Here is a 23,231-nt window from a genome sequence, read left to right as displayed (position 1 = left end):
TGCAACAAGAAGCTCATGATCTGAACCACAGTCAGCTCCAGGTCTTGTTTTTACTGACTGTATGGAGCTTCTCCATCTTTGGCTGCAAAGTAAAGAACGCTTGGAGGGGAAATCAGGAGCGGATTTTTGGATGAAAGGATGTGTGAGCTCGGTTCTGGTCCTGAACACAAATTCCTAGGCTGAGCACGCGTTCCTTAATTCGTAGTGTTTATCCGCCTACCTGAGCCACTATTTTGCACCTGGCTGGGCCTCAGGATTCTAGTAAAAAAACAAGCTTTACCTTCCTTGTGCACTGAATGCTAAACACCACCTCCAAATTCCCAGTTCCTTTCGTTGGAATCTTCTCAACAGCATAAATTCAACCCACACACGACACACAATTAACCACACTTTGGGTGACAGTATTTATTTTTAGTTGAGGCCTTTAGGCACAGCTACAAGCAAATTATTATTTATTATAGCATCAATGTACATAGGCACTTTTAAAAAAATAGGACTTTATGCCAGGGAGGTTAAAATCTATATTTCAACGTGGGAGGGGGGAGATAACAAATAAAAGCGAGGGAGGATAGGAGAGGCAAAGGGATACATATGAGCTCATGCAATTTACATGCACTTCTTACAGTTTCAGTTATTGCAGGGAGGGGCCAAGGAATAAGATGTTAATCCAAAACGTTTCTGGAGAATTTTTTGGGACAGGGGAGGAGGACAGAGGACAAGAGAAAGGCACTGCTGCCCAAGAAGGAAGAGGTGGGGGTAACGGAGGGTGGTAGAGTTGAAGGAGAAAAATATGTAATGGGGAATAAATGTGTAAAAAAGCACAAGCACACATTACAACTCTCAGGGATGTTTCTCCAAGGAACTGAGGGAAAGTGTAAGCAACCTGGTGGCTTCCCAATATTTTGGACTATAGCTTCCCATAATCCCTAAGCAGATGGGAGTTGTAGTCCAACACATCAGGAGGGCGCCAGGTTGGCAAAAGCTGATTTATAAACAAGAAACGATCGATGAAACAGACCGATAGCAACAATATTAAAAGGCAGAGAAAGAAAAGCCATCACCTTCTTTCACTCTCACCCCAGCAATCCCACCCTGGAAGGCATCAGCTGAAGTGAGCAAGCAAGGGCAGGTAATGCAACAGGGAAAGTCCATGCCAGGCTTTGGCAGCCTGGCAGCCTTCAGAGGCATTAGACTACTAGATCCATCATCTCCCACCAGCATGGCCATGGCAGCTGGGAGATTATGGGGGTGGTAGTCCGACACGTCTGGTGGGCGAAAGGTCAAGGAAGGCTGGTCTGTGCCATAAAAACCAAGTCAGTGATGTCCAGATGGGATGGAAACTTCCTCTGGGATGGAAACTTCCTCGCAGGGCCAGCAAAGGGTGCAAAGATGCTCTGTCTTCTGGCATCAAAATACAGTTGTGCAATTTTGGATGCTGCAGTGGCAGGGGGTCTTAACATGGGAGAACCTGCCTATCCCACCAAGGGCCCTACCTCAGGGGGCTGCTCTGGCAGGCTCCGTTTGGGGAGACTGAGGGTCTTGTACGTTTCAGGATCGCGAATGCTGAGGTCCTGTAGGGAACAAAGACAGGGAAGGAAGTCACCTCCGGGGCGATAGAGGGAAGGCTTTCAAAGGCCTACTGACTGTAGTAAAAACGTAAGTCAGGGGTGGGGGACCTCAGGACCAGGGGCCAAATGTGGCCTGCGTGGGCAGGGTGTTAATTCAATCCTAATTTGTGCATTTCCCCCCATTCTAAAAGGTTAAAATGCTTCTCCTAAGGCACAGTGACGGGCAGTAAGAGCTTTAAGCTAAAATATTCTGGTATTTTTTGTATCTTTAGCCACACCCCCTTTGCCTTCAGTCCCACCCACCTCTGGAACGTGGCCCCCAACAGCTTCTCCAAAATGGATTTTTGGCCCTCAGGCTTAAAGAGGTTCTGCACCCCTGACCTGGCTATATTTTACTGCTAGCTGTGGTTTACTGGGTCCCCCTCCCCGCCCCAGTTGTATCTCTTGTTCAATGCTTTGAGCATTTTTTTTTTTTTAACAAACAAATGTATTTTTGAAAGTGGCAGATGCTTTGCTCTGCTCACACACCAAGAGGAGCATAGACAGACACTTACGGTATAGATTCCGTCCACTTTCTGGAAAAGAGGAAGACAGAGAAAGAGATGAAATCTCAGAGGAACAGAAAGCAAAATAGCAAAAGGCATTTGTTCCCATATTTCCCACATCTGCCTGTTCAGCCCTGTTCTATCAGAAGGTATGAAATAAACTCAGGAGACACACACAAAAAATTGCAAGAAACAATACACCCTTTTGCTAAGCACGTAGTCCAAACAGGAACACCTTCCCCACCGCCACCCCTGTCAGGCAGAAATTCAACAGGAAGGTTTTTCTTCCTTGGCATAGAAATGGGGCAACAGGAACATGTGTTAAGTTTCTGCCTGTTGGAGACGTAAGAGAAGTGCTCCACATGTACTTATTTTAAAAACTGACATCCCGAAAAGGCACTGGAGGGGGTGGGGGGATTTCTACAAAATTTCAGGAGGTGCCAAAGAGTATAACAGGCAGAGAATGCTTTGGTTTGTTTACAGCACAGTCCTGTGTTTGTCTGCTTAGAAGTAAGCCCCGCTGAGTGTAATGGGACGTAATACCTGGGAAGTATGTTTAGGATTCCAGCCTTAAATTTCCAGCGTTGTAGCATTCAGCCACACCTGAAATAATTCCTCCCAACTCTTATATATATAGGGTTTTGTTTCAGCCACTCAGGGATGAAAGAGAGGCACATTCTACTTCAGGAACGGGGCACATCTGACCCAAAAGCTTCTTTTGCTGTTATTGTTTATCGGTGGTGGAAGATCTACCCTGCAAAACTTTGAGCTGTGCTTTGCAGCCCTAAGAGCCGTTGCACCAGGGCTTATTCCTGAGCAGACTTGCTTAGAATTGAGCTGCGTTTTGCATGCTTGGTGGGAAAATGTCCAAAATCGGTAAGAATTACACTTGGCCAGGCCCACTTTGCTTTCCTTGCCCCATACACTGCTGGAATGCATCCCCCCGACACCGACCCAGACCCTTCCCAAATTAGAGTTTGACCCTCCAGACCAAAAAAGTTTCACCACCCCTGCTGTACAAGCTCAGGTACACTCTTCTGTTACTTCATGGCCTCAGGGCCCGCCCAAGCCCTGCATCCCTCCACATTCCACAAAGAGAAGCAAATTGTACTGGCAGTCGAAATGTACTTCAATACTGGTGACAAGACAGTATCCTAAGAACATAGGGGCATAAGATGAGCCTTACTGGATCAGACCAAGGGTCCATCCAGTCCAGCATTCTGTTCACACGGTGGCTGACCAGGTGCCCACGGGAAACCCACAAGCAGGACAGGAGTGCAGCAGCACCCTCCCGCCCATGATCCCCAGTGACTGGTGTATAGAGGCACACTGCCTGTGATACTGGAGGCAGCATAGAGCCATCAGGACTAGTAGCCATTTAGAGCCTTCTCCTCCAGGAATGTGTCTAACTCCCTTTTAAAGCCATCCCAATTGGTAGCCATCACTCCATCCTGTGGCAGTTAATCCCATAGTTTAACTCTGTGCTATGTGAAGAAGGCTTTCCTTTGATCCGTCCTGAATCTCCCCCCAATCAGCTTCATGGGATGACCCCTTTGAGTTATAGTATGATGAGAGAGGGAGAAAAATGTCTCCTTCTCCACTTTCTCCACACCAGGCATAATTTTGTACACCTCTATCATGTCTCCCCCTACCCTCCTTTTTTCCAAGCTAAACAATCCTGAGGGCAGCAGGCTAGTATAGGGGGTGAAGGGCAGGCTGTGTGGCAAGCACAGCTCTGTCCTCCAAGACAGAGGAATGGTGGGGGGGCTGAGGAGGAACGGCTAGGGGGCTACCACTGCTGCCCTCAATATCTGCCGCCTGAGGCAGTTGCCTCACTCTGCCTAATGGGAGGGCCAGTCCTGCCTGTGTTCCAAGGCTGTTGCAACCCGAGAGTCTTTACTTGAGCATGCCAGGGATTGGCTGTCAGGAGCACTCTAGCTGCCTCTTGCAGTCCCCTCCAATAGCCAACTCAGGACACAGACGATGAGGATTCTTTCCAAGGCTTTATTACTTTATGACTCTTTCAGATGCTAATCACCAGCGTCTAAGTAAGGAACTGCACTGGGGATAGATAGCAGAGTAGCCTAAGCTCCAGGTAAGGCAGTTGGTCCTTCTTTGAAGGAGAACCACGGGAAGACCCTGAGCTTATGGGCTAGGGAGAGATCCTCCCTCTTTCCCTTGGGTCCTCAGGACATGACCGTTGTTTGCGTGCCAAACAAGCGGAGCGCCTCCTTTCTGTGCCCTCCACCTGTCGTCGTTCCCTGCGTCTGCGCTGAGCGTCCAGCAAGCCCCCCTCCAGCGCTCTCTCACTGCCAGGGTCACTCTCTATCCCAGGAATGCTGGCAGGAGGAATCTCTGCCAGCTGCTGTGCCTGTGAGAGATGAGCGAGCTCTTCTCCCTCAGATTGCTGTTCCTCCTCAGAATCAGAACTGCTCTGGGGCTCTATGGGCTCAGTTTCCACCCTGACATCGTCCAATTCTGGATTATTTCCAGGGTTTTTGCCCATCTGCCCTCAATGTCCCCTGACCACCCTTGGCCAGGGCACCTAACCCGACACACTTAAAACATGCTGTTTTGAACCCTTTCTACAACCGCCATATAAACACTAAATGTTACAATAATAAAGTGAACTAAGGACGTACCTCATAAATGGCGGCAGGGACAGGTTTTGATTTCTTTCGATATTGCATCTGAGGGAGGAAAAAACCACCCGGACAAACCATTTATAAAGGTGGGGTAACGACAGGCAGTATCTCCACACTGTTAGATCTCTCGCTGTGCTTCCAGACGAGACTTTTACTGTGCAATCGCCCCGCCTCAGACGCAGAATATTACGAGCAATCCAGACGACGTCTTCCATTTGTAAACCTCCTGTGTTTTCCCACCACTTCTTCTATCGTTTTCCTGACCCCCCAAAAATCCATTAAGGAGGGAGCCAGAAGACTTGCACAGCATCTTCTGATTGGTAGCACTAGCAGCCCTCTTTCTGGACACACCATCTATCAATCACTCTCTCCTTTTCACCTCCTCTAAGGATAACAGAAAGGTACATTGGCTGGGTAGTGGTACCTAAGTCTCACTCTAGTGGAGAACACTGTAACCACGTGACCTGTGCGCCTGCTCAGTGTAAGTGTAACCAGGTGCTGATAACCGTGGGTGGGCAATATCAAGACCCCTGTTGCTCTCCCTTCTTCAGTTTCTTCATCTTTAAACCAGCTTTGAACCAGATATCCGATCAGATAGAGCAGGAGTAGGCGGGCCGGTGCCCTCCAGATGTTTTGGACTACAACTCCCATGAACCCTGACCACTGGCCATACTAGCTGGGGATGGTGGGAGTTAAGAACATAAGAAGAGCCCTGCTGGATCAGAATAAGGGTCCATCTAGTCCAGCATTGAGTTCACACAGTGGCCAACTGGCTGTCAACCAGGAACCCACAAGCAGGACAGTTGTAGTCCAAAACATCTGGAAAGCACCAGTCCTTTTGTATCCAGACCCACTTGCCACTTGGGGCGAGACACACCTGAATAGGGACGTAGAATGAAAGAATTCTGAGCCCAGGAATTTGTTTTGAGTACTAAGACTGAACTGAGCTCACTCCCGATCACCCTCTGCCCTACCAAGATCTTTTAATTTCAGCAGTATACTTTGGAGGAGGGAATCATTTTGTCGTTAAATACTTGGAATTGGAGTTGGTCAAAAATCATTGCCAAACTACAATGAATCGCCACAAGATCCAGCCAGATCTACTATCCACCCAGCCCTGATTTAAGCAAGTTAAAGAATTCTGCTTTTTTAGACAATCACCCGCCTCACATGGAAAGATATGGAAAGATACATGCAGAAGTCAGACGCTATAAATTATTCCATCAGTGTACTGATTTATAATGATTTAGCGAACTGTATTTCTGAATCATCCCAACAGAAATGAATTTTCTCTATTATCCACTTGGACTTTTAAAATGTGTTGTATATAGTTCTTTGCAAATATAAAGAAAATATTAATTAAAAAAAAATCTGCTCCCCTCCCCCACATCCCGTGGTCAGAACTTTTTAAATTATTATTTATTTAAGCCTTGCATTAAGACTAAGCCACTGGAGATCCATGAAGACCCCTCACCTTAAGCCGGCAGTAGAGGAATGTGAGGATAATACCGTAGACGAACAGAATTCCGTCCAAGACATAGCACAGCTGAGGTTCTCTCAGGGCCTCTACAAGGGAAACAAAGAACATTCAGTGACTTCTTTGGGAAGGGGTTAGCAGTAAAACAGCAGTTTTAGGGATAAAGACCAGCCAGGGGAGCTGAAGCAATTTTCAGCAGCAGGGGTTGCATATCTAGATCCAAAATAAAAGCAAGCAGCTTACGCATGCTTGTTTGAACACCAAAAACAAGAGTAGCCGTGTTAGGGTAATACCTTTATTAGGCCAACCAAAAGATCACAAAAAACATGCAAGCTTTCAAGATCTCTTCATCAGGCAAGATGTTATAAAAAGCAGGTGTGTTGGGGGCAAGGAGGAATAGCGGAGGGGAAAAATTCTGGTGATGGAGAAGGTGCATTCGGGGGCCAGCATCAAGGGTAGGCATGGTTGGGCACCTGCCAAGGGCCCACACCCCAGCAGGGGCCCACTGACAAGAGTCCGCTGGAGTTGCTCCTCCTCTTCACCATTGCAACCTGCTTGTTCACCTGCCTCTCGCTCTGGCCCAGACGACAGAGGTGGCAAGAGGGAGGAGCAGGAGATGTAGCGGCCTATTTGCTCAATGGCTCTTTGCCTGTCAAGCAAGCAAGTGGTAGCAATGATGAGAAGAGGAGGCAGAGAAGGAGCAGCTGGTGAGGATGGCAGTGAGAGGGTAGGTTCACTGAGGGAGGGGGCCCATGGAGGCTATCGTCTAAGGGCTCTCAAAAAACCTGGAGCCGGCACTGGTCACTCTGACCTGGTTCGCACATAACAACAACCCAGAGTACAGGTTGAGTGTGGGCTGAGCATGGGTTGTTGTTGAATTGTGGGTTGTCATTACATGTGAACCCTGCACTACAGGTTAACTATGGGTTGTTCACCACGAACAACCCAGAGTTCACAACCCAACAACAAACCATAGGTTCTCTTCCTAGGTTGTTTGTGGCGAACAAACCATGGTTAAACTATAGTGCAGGGTTTGCACCTACTGACAACCCATGATTCAACAGCCCATACTCAACCCCTCGTTACATGTGAAACAGGTCACTGTCTGAATGTTCAGAGCGTCAAGAGGAACAGTGGGGGAGCAGGGCTCTGCAGATATTCAAATTAGGCTCTGCAGGTCATGTGATGGTTCCAAGCTGGACCTGCAGCTGGCGCTAGAGTTGCTGGAAACTGTTGCATGTAGTTTGGCTTTGCAGTTTTACGGCCACAAACTGCAGACTCTGAGGCTTTTTCAACACCGTAGCAACTTTTTCTCTCTCCCCCTCCCCTTCCTGTTTTGCTTAACATCCAGTTTGAAGAAGAGCTCTGGGAAACTTGAAAGTTTGCTCACCAGATTGTGACATTCCAATTGGTCCTTTAAAAGGTATCTGCCCTACAGTGGCTTTGGGATTTTGTTTCACCAGACCAAATCCTAAGCATGTTTACTCAGAAGTAAGTCCCATTGTATTCAATAGGGCCTACTCCCCAGCAAGTGTGCACAGGATCGCAGCCTTAAGTGTGTCTCTTCCTCTATTGCAGGGGTGTAGCAATGCATGGCCATCCAAACATAGTTGGACTGCAACTCTCACCATCCCACACCATTGGCTATGCTGGTTGGGACTGATGGGAGTTGTAGTCCAATAATATCTAGAAGGCCACAGTTGACCATCCCTGCTGTACCTACTTTTCCCCACCTTTACGGAGCTTTTTTCTAAACAGATTTTTTTATACTTCTGCAAAGTGTGAGGTTCCTCTAAATTTGCAGCTCCCTCCCTCTTGTGTGTGGGCAGTTGAGGAAAAAAGGAATAACTAACTATATGCTTTCATATCTTACAGCTTGATGAAAGTTCACTTCTTAATAACAATACTTATTAACCTAGTGCAGTTGTGGCTGTAGAGATTAAGTTACAATGCTGAACTTAAAAACTGCCGTTAACTCTTTCGGTGGCCTTAAGCCAGCCAATATTCTCTCAGCCTCACCCCCTCCCCATTTTCAGCCTACCTTTTAGGGTCATTGTAAATAGAACAAAAGAGACAATGCCTGCAGTTTGAACACTTTGAACAAGGCTAGAATGTCAGCCTTCCCCAACCTGGTGCCCACCAGCTGTGTGGACTACAACTCCCATCATGTAGTCCAATACAGCTGGAGGGCACCATGTTGGGGAAGATCGATATACAGCCATGCACCTCTGTGTTTTGCTTCTGGGTATGAGAATGGGCCTAAACTGGTGGCGACACTGTTATTCTTGACTCATTCTTTGGCTGAATCGTCTGACAGGCTTGGCTGTATATATGTTTGGTAACAGGCTCATATGAGAAACAACCATTTTGTAATCTTTGACCATGGAATAAGAAGTTACCGTCGAAATCCGTCTGGTGCGTTTTAGAACCTATGATTTCCCTGTTGCGTATTTCAGTGACGTAACAAGTTTGTTTTTTGTGATGTTCAAAGTCATAAGGGTGGCATATGCGTTTGGTGCATGTACCTTTATTTTGTCTGTTTTTATTAGATGATATCTCCCGCTCTGTCTGCTTTTTGTCCTTTTTACTTGTGGGATTACGTTTCCTGTTGTTGTTTCAATCCATGGCTCCTAGTAATGATGGCTACAGATTACCTCCAGTACTACCAGAGGCAGCAGTATGCCTCTGTATAGGGGTTCCTGGGGAACAGAAACAGGAGCGTGCTCTTGAACTCATGTCCTGCTTGTAGGCCTCCCACTGGAGCGTGTAGTTGGCCACTGTAAGGATAGAATGCTGGACTAGATGGGCTTTCGGCCTGATCCAGCACATCTCTTACATTTTTATCATCCACCCATGTTTGGGGTGATGTTTGTTGATTTTGCTGCAATTATCTCTCATGCTCCATTTTTTAAAAAGCCAAGGAGGGGTGTGCGTGTGTGTGTGTCGTATTTATGGTATCGATAATGCTAGAGAAACACAGAATTGTCCTATAGCCTACTACCAACAGTTCCAAACCAGGTTTCAGCAGCTGCGGGGTACCAAATGCCACGCAGTGCACACGGACGCTTGAAGAATTTGATCTTTGCAAGCACTGATGCAAACTGACACAGACAAATGTGTATTTGTTTTCCAAATGTGTAAAACGTTTGGAAGAGACCTCTATGCTTAGAAATGCATATTTAAATGAAAACGTTTGCAAATTTAAAAAAACCAATATCACAAAGGAATGCCGAAACAGGATGGAAGACATTTATAGATGAACGCGTGCAAAGGTGACACAGGCTGGGAATAGACTGGTTTGTCTGTGTCTCTCCCGAGTATCAGAGGCAGTCTGCCTAGGTACACCAGTTGCTGGGGAACATGGGCAGGAGGGTGCTGTTGCACTCCTGTCCTGCTTGTGGGTTTCCTGGGGGCAGCTGGTCAGCCACCATGTGAACAGAATGCTGGACTAGATGGACCCTTGGTCTGATCCAGGAGGGCTCTTCTTAGGGTCTTAGTTGCAATGCCTTCCCGTTTCATGCACCTGGGATCACAAGCAGGAGAGTGCTACTGCACTTGCATTCCTAGGTGTAAAGATGTGTGCATGAAACACAAAGGAGCTAGAGATGGGTGTCCAATCCTGGTCCACCCCACTGTCACATGCGCTCATCTTTAAATCCGTTCCGTCCCATTCATCTGCTCTTTTTTCTTTTTGTTTTAAATCTCCCTGCTTGTGGGCTTCCCATAGGCATCTGCTTGGCCGCTGTGGGAACAGAATATGGGACCAGTTAGGCCTTTGAACCAACGTGGTTCTTGTGGGCGGGCGGGCTTCAGGCTTCTGGGATCGACTTTGTTATCGTTTTTACCAGAACCTCAGAGTCCACCAGGTGGAGTCAGGTGCAAAACAGTGGCTCAGGAGGGCAGACATACGACAAGTAGAATTAAGGAACAGGGTGCCTCTGAGCACATCACTCAGAAGTGTCCTTGCACAAAAATCCACGCCTGGTTCCCCCCCCCCAATATTTTCATTTCAGCAGCCTAATTTAGAGGGGGGATGAAGTTTGGGGTTGCCGCTAGTGTTAAACCCCATTTCAGTCTGGGTTCAGGCCTGGGTTTGGCACAGAAACAGCCTTGGTCACCCTGTATGATGACCTATGTCAGGAGAAAGACAGGGGGAGCATGACCCTGTTGATTCTCCTTGATCTCTCAGCGGCTTTCGATACCACCGACCATGGTGTTCTTCTGGGACGGCTCTCTGAGCTGGGAGTGGGAGGCGCTGCGTTGCAGTGGCTTCGCTCCTACCTGGAGGGTCACCTCCAGAAGGTGGTGCTTGGGGAACACTGCTCGGCCCCCTGGATTCTCCAATATGGGGTTCCACAGGGGCCAGTTTTGTCCCCCATGCTGTTCTACATCTACATGAAACCGCTGAATGGGGTCATCCGGAGTTTTGGAGTGCGTTGTCATCAGTATGCTGATGACACGCTGCTCTATTTCTCCTTTTCATCTCCTTCAGGTGAGGCTGTGGATTGCTGAATCAGTGCCTGTCTGCGACAATGGACTGGGCAAGGGCTCATAAACTGAAACTCAATCCAGATGAGACTGAGATGCTGTTGATGGCTGGATGGAGGGTGTTCAACCTGTTCTGGATGGGGTTGCACTCCCCCCGAAGGAGCAGGTCCGTAGCTTGGGGGTCCCCTGGAACCATCTTTGTCACTTGAGGCGCAGGTGGCCTCAGTGGCACAGAGTGCCTTCTACCAACTTCGTTTGGTGGCCCAGCTACGGCTCTATCTGGACAGGGATAACCTGACTTCAGTTGTCTATGCTCTGGTAATCTCCAAGTTAGATTACTGCAATGCACTCTACATGGGGCTGCCTTTGAAGACGGTTCGGAAGCTACAGCTCATGCAAAATGCAGCAGCCAGATTGCTAACAGGGACCAGAACGTCCGAACATATAAGACCGACTCCGGCCTGCCTGCACTGGCTGCCTATATGTTTCTGAGCTCAATTCAGAGTGCTGGTTTTAATCGCTAAAGCTCTGTACAGCTTGGGACCACAATACCTGACGGCACGCGTCTCCTGAAGCGAACCTACCCGTACACTATGTTCAGCATCTAAGGTCCTCCTCCAAGGGAAGCTCAGAAGGCTGCAACGAGGGAGAGGGCCTTCTCAGTGGTGGCCCATCTGTGGAACAAGCTCCCTGATGAGGTCCGCCTGGTGCCAACACTATTATCTTTTAGGCGCCAGGTTAAGACCTATCTCTTTTCCCAGGCATTTGGCAGCACATGATGAGTTTTAATCAGTCCTGGATGTGTCTTTAGTTATGACTGATAGTTCAGTGTTGTTTTAGTGATACACTGCTTGAGTATATTATCTGTGTGCTTTTAGGTAAATGGCTTTTAAACTTTTTATATTGTATTTAATGTTTTAACTTCTGTAAGCCGCCCAGAGAACTTCAGCTATGGGGCGGTACAGAAATGCAATCAAATAAGTAAATAAATAAAATAAATAATTGGGAGTCAGAAAATCTTGCAGGTCTACTCGGTTGATCTACCCAGAGATCAACCAGTAGGTCCCAATCTAACTTCTACCCAAACCTTCCTTACATGGACGTGCACTAGACCCAAGATGCATCCCATCACCCACACAAAACTCACTTCTGAGTGAAGGAAACGCAGTAGCAACACACACTAATGAAGGGTGGTATCCAGTGTTAGTCCTACTTACAGTAGACCCACTGAAATGAATGGGACTTCAGTTAGTCATGACTAACAGAAGTCCCATTCATTTCAATGGGCCTACTCTAAGTAGGACTAACACTGGAGGCTAACGCAAGTCCCGTTCATTTCAATGGGTCTACTCTAAGGAGGATTAGCATCACTAACTGAAGCGCCATTCATTTCAATGGGCCTACTCTAAGGAGGACTAACATCAGGGGCTAACTCAAGTCCTGTTCATTTCAGTGGGTCTACTCTAAGGAGGACTAGCATGCCTAATTGAAGTCCCATTTATTTCAATGGGTCTACTCTAAGGAGGACTAACCGGATGCTATACGAAACCGTAGCAAGGCATCCCTCAAAGGCAAAACAAAAAAATAGGGACAAAATTGTTGGTGCATAGGGTACTATTGCACTTAGTGCAACTTCCTTTTTAGTGTATGTTCAGGTCCAGGTTTTCAAAGCACAGGTGGGCAACTTGTGGTCCTCCAGCTGTTATGGCCCAATTCAGCCCTAGCCAACATAGTCAATGAGGGCTGATGGGAGTTGTAAGCCAAAACATCTGGAGAGCCATATGCTGCCTACTCCCTGTTTTAAAGAATATTAAGAAGGCATCTGTTTCTCTATTGTATTTATTTGCTTGTGTTGAAACATGAGGCTTTTTTTGGTTTTGTTTTGGCACCCAATCATGGCACCAGAACTCTATTTTTGAAGGGTTCGTTCCAGGCTCAAAGACGAGATAAGAGCTGTGAACAGGAATGAGCCCCTATCGCCTTGGCCGTGGCCGCAAAAGCATCAGATTAGCAGACGCTCACTCAGCTAAACCACCGGTAGCAGCCCGGCCACTCCGATGCCGTTGATAGGACCCAAGTGTGAAACTGAAGCAAAGGCAAAAAGAGGGAGAGAGAGAGACTACCCTGCTCCTGTGATCTGCCCACCAACTGTGTACAGGGTGTGTGTGTGTGTATGTGTGTGAGTATGTGTGTATAAGTGTGAAGAGAAGCTAGACGAATGTCTACTCTGGGTGCCTGTACTGTATAGATGCAGCCAGTTCTGTTCTCTATTTCCAAAAGCAGCTTTGGACAGAACGACATGGTGCTTTAGAACAGGGCTGGAGAAGCTGCCGCCCTCCGGATGTCGCTGGACTACAACTCCCAACGACCCTGATGATTAGCCTCAAGAAATACGAGTACTATTTCAGGCATAGTACTGTCTATGGCAAGCTGCCTGATACAGAGCCAGGCCAGTGGCCAGTCTAAGCTTTCCTCATCCTGCTGCCTTCCAGACGTGTTGGACTGCAATTCCCTTAATTCCCAGTCAGCATGGCCATGGTGGCTGGGAATCATGGGAATTGCAGCCCAACACATCTGAAGGGTACCAAGATGAGGAACTTTGGTCCATCTAGCTCAATATGGACCTGTGGCCTGGTTGGAGTCCACCAGGAAAAGAGCCTTCAGCATGGTGGCCCCCTTCTTGTGGAACTCCCTGCCATTGGAGGTCAGGCAGGTGCCAACGTTGTGTTGCTTTCGGCACCTCCTGAAGACGTTGCTATTTCGAGAGGCTGTCCTTGAGTGACCAGCCACTGTTTATTACATTTGGAATCTGTTTCTTTTTAAATGTTTTAATTGTTTTAATGTTGTGTTTTATTTTATCTGTTCTTCACCGCTTCAAAAACTTTGATGTGGAGCTGTATATAAATATAATAAAGATTGCCTGCACTGATTAGTAGCGGCTCTCCAGCCTTTTAGAGAGGGGTCTTTCCTGGAAAGGCCAGTGACTGAACCCAGCGCCGTCTGTGTGCATAACAGGTGCTCTACCCACTGGGCTACAGCTCTTCCTCTTGGGGCTCAGCACGAGAAACTGATCCAGCAAGGAACCTAGGAACTCAGGCGAGGGACTGAGCCCACCACACCACGGGAAATCCTTTTATTCGGAGCAATCAAGAGGTCACAAGCTTGCAGGCTTGGATGTTAACCAAAATGTGGTGGGATACGCTGGGAATGTTGTTTGCAGCTTTCATTCAAAACGAAACTCCTTCGGGCACCGTAAAGGCTAACAGATTTTTTACGGTGTACGCTTCAGTAGAATGCATGAAGCCGTTTGTTTGTTTGTTTTCTCTCTCTGCTTAAGACCCACCTCTTCATGCAGGCTTTTCCTGAGGTGTGACACAGCAAGTATAGTTTTATTGTTGACTACTGATTATTTTATAGAATTTTTATTGTGATATTTTTATGGGGATATTCTTGTTAACCCCTTTGAAAGTTCCCTGGAAAGCATGTTTATACACAGACAGACTAACAGAGTAATTTCAAAATATGTTTAGAGCTAAACTTTTTGGCTTCCACCCTCATCAGGAGCTGTCAACTGGGTATCAGGAGTGGCAGTCAGGAATGCCTGGAGACGAAAGCTCCTTAGGAGAAACGGGTATGATTGGTGTAATGCTTACAAATTGTCCTCCAGGTTAAGGCTGTTTGGACTATGGATTCTGAGTCTATAGATCCAGAAATGTTCCCTTTTTGTCAAGCCATTATATAATATAATATAATATAATATAAAATATAATATAATATACACACACATACACAGAGAGAGAGAGTTGGTGGGATTGTAAACTGTAAAGTCAGAGGAAAATGTAATCCAGTTAGTGGGCTGGATTCAGACTGAGTTCAGTGTAGAGTAGACCCACCAAAATCAGTGGGACTTATTATGATTAAATCAAGTCTCATTGATTTAAGGCCGCCTTGCCCAGCTGGATACCCTCTGGCTGTTTTGGGCTCACAGTTCCTCTCTCCAACCACGCATATACGTCCTTGTAACTCAGGGTAATACTTCATGCATCTGATGACGGAGGGCTGCAGTCCACAAAAGCTTTTGCCGTAATGAACGTGATTTAAGGCGCCACAGGTCTTGTCACTGTTTTTGGTGTACTTTGGAAACGTAGCTTCATCGAGTTTACAAAGTCTGCACTTTATACCAGCCTTAAGAGGTACAGAAGGGTTTATGCAGATGAAACAGGATTAGCCTCAATGGGCTGCATGACAGAATGGATTGTAGGATACACCAGGGCTATTGGAGGTAAAGAAACAATAACTGGCCTTTACCCCATGTTTTGATGATTACGTCGTAGGAAGTCGCATACCCCATCGTCATGCTCCTCTAACAAGGGCAGATTTCCACATGGCGACATAGGCTAGAGCAGCCTTTCCCAAGCTGGGCTCCTCCAGATCTTTGGGACTCCAACACTCATAATCTCCAGCAATTGGCCATGCTGGTGGGGGCTGATGTAGGGATGTCGAAGAAATCCACAGCAGAACCAAATGAGTTCAGATGTTCATGAATCCGGCCCGCTGATTCTTCAACAAAATGGTTTTCCCTGTCGGGCTGATTCTGCGGACTTGCGGACTGGCTTTCTAACCTTTGGGAATTTGGTGCAAATTTTGTTGTAGAAAAATACAAAAAATCAAAAAGGCCAAAAATGTGCATTCCCCCCATAGGCTAAAGTGTGAAAATGTGCATTTGGGGGGAGGGGAATTTGCACATTGGCGGGATTTGTAAATTTCTGCACATGCGAATTTGTGCAAATTCAGAAACTAAGAAAAATCCAATTCCGTTGAAGGGCGGACAACGGAATGAAAGGCGCCTGACAACCCACGAAACACAGATGGAATGGATTTTACACAATCCCTACATCCCTAGGCTGATGGGAGCTGTAGTTCAAAACATCTGGAAGGCAGCAGCCCGGGAAAGACTGGGTTAGAGTTATGAGCATTGGCTGCTTGAAACACGGCAAGCCCTTAAAAATACCTACTGGGTACGGTGTCTCTATTAGCGATGATAGCTTAGTAGGGCCACAGTTTACCAAAAGGAAATGCCTCCACGCACCAGATGCGTGGGCCAGACAACAGAGGCGGATTCTTGCCTTCCCACCCTGCTTAAGGGCTCCCCAGAGGCATCGGCTGCCCACTGTTGGAAACAGGATGGCAGACTATGTGGAAATTTGGCTTGAATTCTTATGTTTGTAGTGTGTGCGTGTGACGATGTGGGACCAGCACACAACTGGTTCCACACCCTTCTGCTCCAACAACCAGAAAGAAGGATGAAGTTGCGGTTGGTATGGTGACGCCAAATCTCTTGCTAACGGAGTTGGTTTTACTTTTGCCTAAGAGATCCAAGTTTTCCTTTCTATTAAACAGGGGTGGGGGGAATTTGTGGCGATCCAATGGTTGCTGGACTCCTAATTCCCATCTTTCCTGACCATTGGCCATGCTGGCTGGGGCTGATGGGGTCTGGAATCCAACATCTGGAAGGGCCACAGTCTCTCTCCCCCACACCCCACCGCCCCGATACCAAGAGATCCCATTTGTCACCGTTGATTACAAAAAGATCTCAGTGCCTCCTAACTGGAGTTGACGTCTCTCAAGATGGTGGCGGCAGACTCTGGTCTTGCATATGGTGGCCCACCAAAAGGGCTTGGCCAAGTCCTTGTTTGGCTAATGAGTTTTAATTTTAAAGAAATGTATTACATGATTTCCCCCTCGAGCCCCAATAAGCCATTTGGGAAAGTCCTATGGGCTAGTAACGTGGGATGCAAGTGTTAGAAATAAAAACCAACAGAGCTCAGAACAGTAGTTGTGTTCGTCTGGCACAGCAAACACAAAATGGAGTCTTATGGCCTCTCACAGGCTAACAGAGTGATTGTGAAAGTAATTTGCAGACAACAGTGGACTCTAGTCCACCAAAGCTTATCCCACAACAAATCTGTTAGTCTTCAGGGCACGCTGACAGTCTTTTGGTTGGCATTTGTTATAAATAAATACCGAAAAATGCTAGACAGGTACATTATTGGCCAGTTTTACCTCACAGAATTAAACTAGCTGGGGCTGTATAGTTTAAAAAAAAAGGCCTAATTCTTAATTTTAAAAGTAGGAGTGCTGGCAAACCTGAGCGATTGTCAGTGCAATTCCAGACCTGTCTCCTCAGAAGCAAGTCCGGTCAAGTTCAATGGGGCTTACGTGGGAGTAAGCGGGCATAGAACTGCAGCCTATGGTTACAGAATTCTGAAGTGGATCCATATCTCCATTTTAATTGACCGAATTCAAATAAGTTTGCCTATTACTACAACTTAAAACACAGGCACCTTTTTGAGAATCTGAAATGCTTTAACGTTAAAAAAAAAAAAGTGACACCGACAAAACCTAATACTTCTGAGTAGACGAGGCAGTCTTCAAGATTTTTCCTTTAATTTCTTATTTTCTTTTCCTAGGGACACCCCAGAACCAAGGCAACTTCCAAAATAGCCAACGAAGAAGTCCAGTTTTAAAACGGCAGACCCGCCAGTCAATCCACTGAAGCTTTCGTGGATCACCCATTAAAGTTTGCAGAGCCAGGGAGGCGTAGTAGTTAAGTGCTGCATGAGATCTGGGGAGACCCAGGTTCAAATGTCCCCACCCTCAGCCACAAAACTGACTGAGTGACCTTGGGCCTGTCTGTCTGTCTGTCTGTCTCTCACACACACACACACACTCAATCTAACCTACCTCACAGGGCTGTTGAGAGGATAAAATGGAGGTGGGCCATGAACACCACCCTGAACTCCTTTGAGGACAGGAGGGATGAAAATAATAATTCATCATCATCATAAACATAAAAATGATAACGTTATTTTGAACAGATAACGGACTCCTGATGGGAATAAGTTATGGCCTGTTTTAAAGGGGTCTAGGAAGTCAAAGGTATCTGTTACACTCCTTTTGCAACCCTGCTGACAGATGCGTATCTGTGGATAAGCACTGAAAACCTGCAGACGCGCAACACGGCATTTCTTCCAGCCCACCCCATGCTTTTACCTGCTTCCTCAGCTGTTAGGAGAACCAAGAAGGCTGTCCAAAGGCACCACTTCATCCTGGAGGCTTGGGTGGAGTTGCCTGGGTGGCGGATGTCCCTCCAAAGGACAAGGCCGAGAGGACACGAAGACAGGCTACAGCAAGGGAAGTCGGCCCTGCCCACGCCGTCCGCCCAAGGCAATGTCCAGCATCTGAGCTTAACTTCTAAGAGTTAAGAACCAGAGTCGGTTCAGCAGGACTGCCCACAACCCACAGAACACATGTTTTCCTGTGCTGGCTGCTTAAAAACTCCTCGCTTAAAGATGGCCCGCTGGCTCGGCGTCAAGTTCCCCTTTCTCCAGCCTGCTTCAAGGAACTGGGTAGTGCAGAGACCAGGGAGGGCTAGGAGAGGATTGCCACAAATTTTGGGGTGCCCAGGAAAAGCATCAGTGAAGCCTCCCCCCCCGCCCCCCCCGCCAGCGTCTCTCGTGCACATCCACCAAAGTAGCAAAGATTCTGCTTTTGACACGCCGCAGCAAGTGTCACATTTGGGGCAGCGCACCCCAAATGCACACAGTATGCACCAGTGGATGCACACAATAGTCTGGGAGCCTGCCTGTGCAAGGGTTTACCACAGGTCAAAATGGTCATGTGAATGCGCTCCAGTCAACACCAGCAAGAGGCCTCGAGCGGAAACCTCGGCCTCTCTTTCAAGAAGAGTTTAGTACATGCAACAAAACCTCGGCCTCTCTTTCAAGAAGAGTTTAGTACATGCAACAAAACCTCGGCCTCTCTTTCAAGAAGAGTTTAGTACATGCAACAAAACCTCGGCCTGTCTTTCAAGAAGAGTTTAGTACATGCAACAAAACCTCGGCCTCTCTTTCAAGAAGAGTTTAGTACATGCAACAAAACCTCGGCCTCTCTTTCAAGAAGAGTTTAGTACATGCAACAAAACCTCGGCCTGTCTTTCAAGAAGAGTTTAGTACATGCAACAAAACCTCGGCCTGTCTTTCAAGAAGAGTTTAGTACATGCAACAAAACCTCGGCCTCTCTTTCAAGAAGAGTTTAGTACATGCAACAAAACCTCGGCCTCTCTTTCAAGAAGAGTTTAGTACATGCAACAAAACCTCGGCCTCTCTTTCAAGAAGAGTTTAGTACATGCAACAAAACCTCGGCCTGTCTTTCAAGAAGAGTTTAGTACATGCAACAAAACCTCAGCCTGTCTTTCAAGAAGAGTTTAGTACATGCAACAAAACCTCGGCCTCTCTTTCAAGAAGAGTTTAGTACATGCAACAAAACCTCGGCCTCTCTTTCAAGAAGAGTTTAGTACATGCAACAAAACCTCGGCCTCTCTTTCAAGAAGAGTTTAGTACATGCAACAAAACCTCGGCCTCTCTTTCAAGAAGAGTTTAGTACATGCAACAAAACTACCAGAGATAGTTTGTTGTTCAGAACACCACCTGTGAAGATTGCTGAAGATCACAGCTTTTAATTTAAAAGGGATACGTTTCTAGTCCACATGGCTGTTGAAAGACATGCAGGCAGCACCCGATGAGAAGGCTGAAGAAACACTGGGAAATTGGCGAGAGTTGGTTGGGAGGAAGGAACTAATGAGTCAGCGGGAAAATGATTAACTTGTTAGTCAGCTGAAGTTTTGGATCAATTTTGGGAGGTCAAAGTCAAGTTTTACAGGGAAATGAAACATCCTATATCAAGAGGGTGAGTATCCCATTGTAGTGTTAGGACTGTGAGATTTTAAAAAGTCCTGACATCATGGCTAGTAATTTTCCCCACCAACCAAGGCTTGGAACGAACTCTTTCATAGCTGAGCACCACAAATCTCTGTATCCTGAGTGCTGTTAAGGCTTTAGTTTGACTCCAAACAATGTTTAGATTGCCTGGAGGAGTTTGCAAATAAAAGACACATTGTTCCGATAGTGTTGTACAATAAAGACATGAAAAATATTCTTGAGAATGGACTCAGTTGTGTCTATTAACTTGTCTTATGTTTAAAATTTAACCCACCAATACAATAAAAAGGTAACAGTGTCCCCAACTAGTCGTGTCCGACTCTAGGATGTGGTGTTCATCTCCATTTCTAAGCCGAAGAGCCAGCGCTGTCCGAAGACGCTTCCGTGGTCATGTGGCCGGCATGACTGAACACCGAGGTGCACGGAACGCTGTTACCTTTCCCGCCAAAGCGGTACCTATTTATCTACTTGCAATTTCTTGCTTTCGAACTGTTAGGTTGGCAGGAGCTGGGACTGAAGACGGGAGCTCACTCCGTCACGCAGCACTCGGGTCTCGAACTGCTGACCTGCCGACCTTCCAGTCTGCAGTTCAGCGTCTTAACCACGTAATGCAATTTGGAGACTCTTCAAAGATGAGAAGACTCACATTCCAACCACGCAATTAATTTACTGGAAAGTCCCCTACATTTTAAACCCACAGTTAATACAACAGACAGCACCAGTAAAGGTATGCTTTAAACAGCGGAGGCTGGTGGCTGCGATGCCAGTGGGGCAGTACGTCCGTTCCAGGTTTCAGTCAGAACTCTAAAGGAGCTCTCCAAGTTGTAAAGCACCTTGGACAGCTCCTTTAGAGGTCCGACTGGTTCGGACTGAAACCCGGAGCAGATTCACTGCCCCATTGACATCGGAGCCACCAGCCTTCACTGGCTTTAAACCAGGGGTCCAAATCTGGCCTCCCAAGATTCCCCAGATGGCCCCGCCTGTTTTCCTCCAATCCCAAATTGTTTGGTGGCTTCCTGGCTTTTCTACTGCCCCCCCCCCCATCCAAAAGCTTGAAATGCCTCTCCTAAGGCTTAGCGACTGGCAGGAAGGGCTTTAAGCTAAAAGATGCTGGTATTTTGGCCCTGCCCCTTTTGTCTTTGGCCCCACCCACCAGTGGAATGTGGCCCCCGAGAGTTTCTCCAAAACTGAATTTGGCCCTTGGGCTGAAAGAGGTTCAACACCCTTCCTGTAAACCCTCAACATTTGATTGAGGAACAATGGTGAAAATGCGTTCCTCTTCCTCTCGGGACCAATTTCTCCTTCCCACCTCTCTCCCCTGCAAAACAGGAGCATGTATCTTGTTATCCAGTGGCCAAGGGCTTCCAGCCATGGCAGGCAGTGAAGGAGCTATGGTGCCCCAAAGAGAGACACCATGTTTACCCTGAGTATCGTTTCTTTGACTTGTATCTCTGCCTGCCTTCAAGTAAGACCGAATGTGAGATTGCACAATCATACCCACAGAAGCCACAAATCTTCCATTAGAAGTATGCGCTTCAGCAAGTTGCAGCCAGCCAGAACGAGGCATTAAAAACAAAACCACTAAATGCTCTTTTTCATGTACAATATAGGGTCATGCTAAAACAATTTGACATATAACCCCCACCCCAGTTTGGATTGCAAGGGGAATTAAGTCAGGAAATCCAGACAGGAATTAGGCAATGAGGGGCAAAGAACAGAGGCTGAATTTAAATGCTACCCATTATCTTATTCCATGTCCATGGTATGACCATCCACACAAGAACTGATGTAAGAGAGTGGCTGCATTCAGACATCATCACGGTTTGGCATTACATCCAAACTTTAGACCATCTTTACAAAGCCATGATTTGCAAGAGGGTTAGCCAAGCAAGGATATCGATCCATGTTTTGGAACAGATTTGCAAAGCACAGTTTATGCTAACCGTGATATGCTCTTTCCTCTGAATTTACAGACCATGGCTAACTGGGAAATCCTCAAATGGTTGGCGGTCAGGGAAAACAGGGTGGGACCAGGGGAAGGGGGTGCGGCTACCTGGGGAAACTCTGGAGGGTTGGATTGGGATCCCAGAAAGGCAGTATTTGGCATCTCTACACCAGCCTGATGTTCTGCAGCCCTGCTCTAAGCCATGGTTTTCTCGTAACTTTTGGAAGCCCAGACCACGGTATGGGCTTTTAACTGTGCTCACCACAAACCAGTTTGATGTGCTATCCGAACCAAGCTGATGGCTTCTACAGTAAATTTATTTATTTATTTATTTATTGCATTTATACCCCGCCTTTCTCCCTCTCGCAAGGAACTCAAGGCGGCTTACATTCTCCTCCTCCTCCTCACCGTTGTATGCTCACAACAACAACCCTGTGAGGTAGGTTGGGCTGAGAGTCTGTGACTGGCCCAAAGTCACCCAGTGAGCTTCCATGGCCGAGTGGGGACTAGAACCCGGATCTCCCGGCTCCCAGTCCGTCACTCTCACCACTCGGCAGACAAGGTCTAAATTTGAAATATATTGTCGGTACTTCTGACCCAGCTATCTTTTTTTAAAAGAACATAGCCTGCTCGGCCAAGCGTGCATCTAGAAATGTGTACAGACCGTTTGAAGACACATTTTCTTGACTGCTGAGGCGACGTGAGGGCACAGAGATGGTGATTTTTGTGTATTTGTTTTAGCTGTACATTTCACAGAAGAATGCTTTTATTTTTTTTTTTAACTGTGAAGGTATTTTTTCCTTAGGTTACAATATGACAGACTTCCCCAACTCCAATAATTCCCAGGCATTGAGAAGGTGCCCTAGATGCAGTCAGACTAACAACCAACCTAACTCAGTCTTATCTACTCCGATCGGCAAATGCTGAGAACGGAACCTGGTACCATCCACATACGACGTGTGCGCTCTGCCCACTGAGCCATGGCCTCCCCATGTAGGGAGATTGAATACCCATAAAATATGTCTGCAAAGCTGCTGACAGAACCCTCCTGAGAGGAATGTGTGACTTTTTGACTCTGCTTCAAAACACATCGTCCAAGACAACCTTCTCTCCGCTGAAAGTTCTGGACTCTAACTCCCGTCAGCCCCAGCCAGCAGCCAAGAATGCTGGGAACTGGACTCCAAAACGCCTGAAGTCTAGGCCTAAGACATGCTCCTCACAGAGGCTTTCAGGCACACCCCAAAAAACAGATGCGCCCAACAGGGGGAGAATTGGCAGCGTTCGTGCAAAATTCACACACATGAACCACCGCAAGAGGAGAAGTTGCTCCCAAAGACAGATTTAGCTTGCAAGGGAGGGTTAAAAAGAGGCCCAGCGCTGAGAGGGAATGAGAAAGAGAACTCTGAGAATGGCTGAAGGAAGAAGACGCTTCTTCCTTCAGAGAAGAAATTTAGCTGCCAGATGCCTCACATATTCACACAGGTTGCTTACATGTGCTGTTTGCTCCTGGGCCAGGCTTAAAGTCTTGTTATTGGTATACAAAGCCCTAAACAACTTGGGACCAGGATACTGGACACAGCGCCTTCTCCCTCACCAGCCAGCCCACTCACTGCAGTCATCAGATGAAGTACTCCTGGTGGTTCCACATGCAGTCCATGTGGACTCCACTCAGAGCAGAGCCTTTGGTGCGTTGGCTCCCTCTCTGTGGAACTCCCTGGCTGTTGATGTCAGGCAGGCACCGACATACTTTTGTCTTTCGCGACTGCTGAAGGCATTTTTATTT

The 23,231-nt window shown here is 47.1% G+C and overlaps 1 protein-coding gene across 1 annotated transcript; it reads right to left on the bottom strand.

Annotated features, from left to right (window-relative positions):
• Window positions 1-375: 375 nt before the first annotated feature.
• Window positions 376-17,966, bottom strand: FCER1G (Fc epsilon receptor Ig). The gene is made up of 5 exons (XM_084824407.1): window positions 17,777-17,966; window positions 6,233-6,324; window positions 4,756-4,803; window positions 2,123-2,143; window positions 376-1,571 (listed from the first exon to the last, which is right to left on the bottom strand). The coding sequence occupies exons 1-5, from the start codon at window positions 17,829-17,831 to the stop codon at window positions 1,473-1,475; spliced, it is 315 nt and encodes a 104-aa protein (XP_084680533.1). The 5' UTR covers window positions 17,832-17,966; the 3' UTR covers window positions 376-1,472.
• Window positions 17,967-23,231: the final 5,265 nt, after the last annotated feature.

Source organism: Heloderma suspectum, chromosome 17 (assembly GCF_057233095.1).
Source record: "Heloderma suspectum isolate Gila_16-S chromosome 17, 16-S_ref, whole genome shotgun sequence".
NCBI classification, from domain to species: Eukaryota; Metazoa; Chordata; class Lepidosauria; order Squamata; family Helodermatidae; genus Heloderma; species Heloderma suspectum.
Note: the sequence above shows the minus strand (reverse complement) of the source record. Positions and strands in the feature narration are given on the sequence as shown.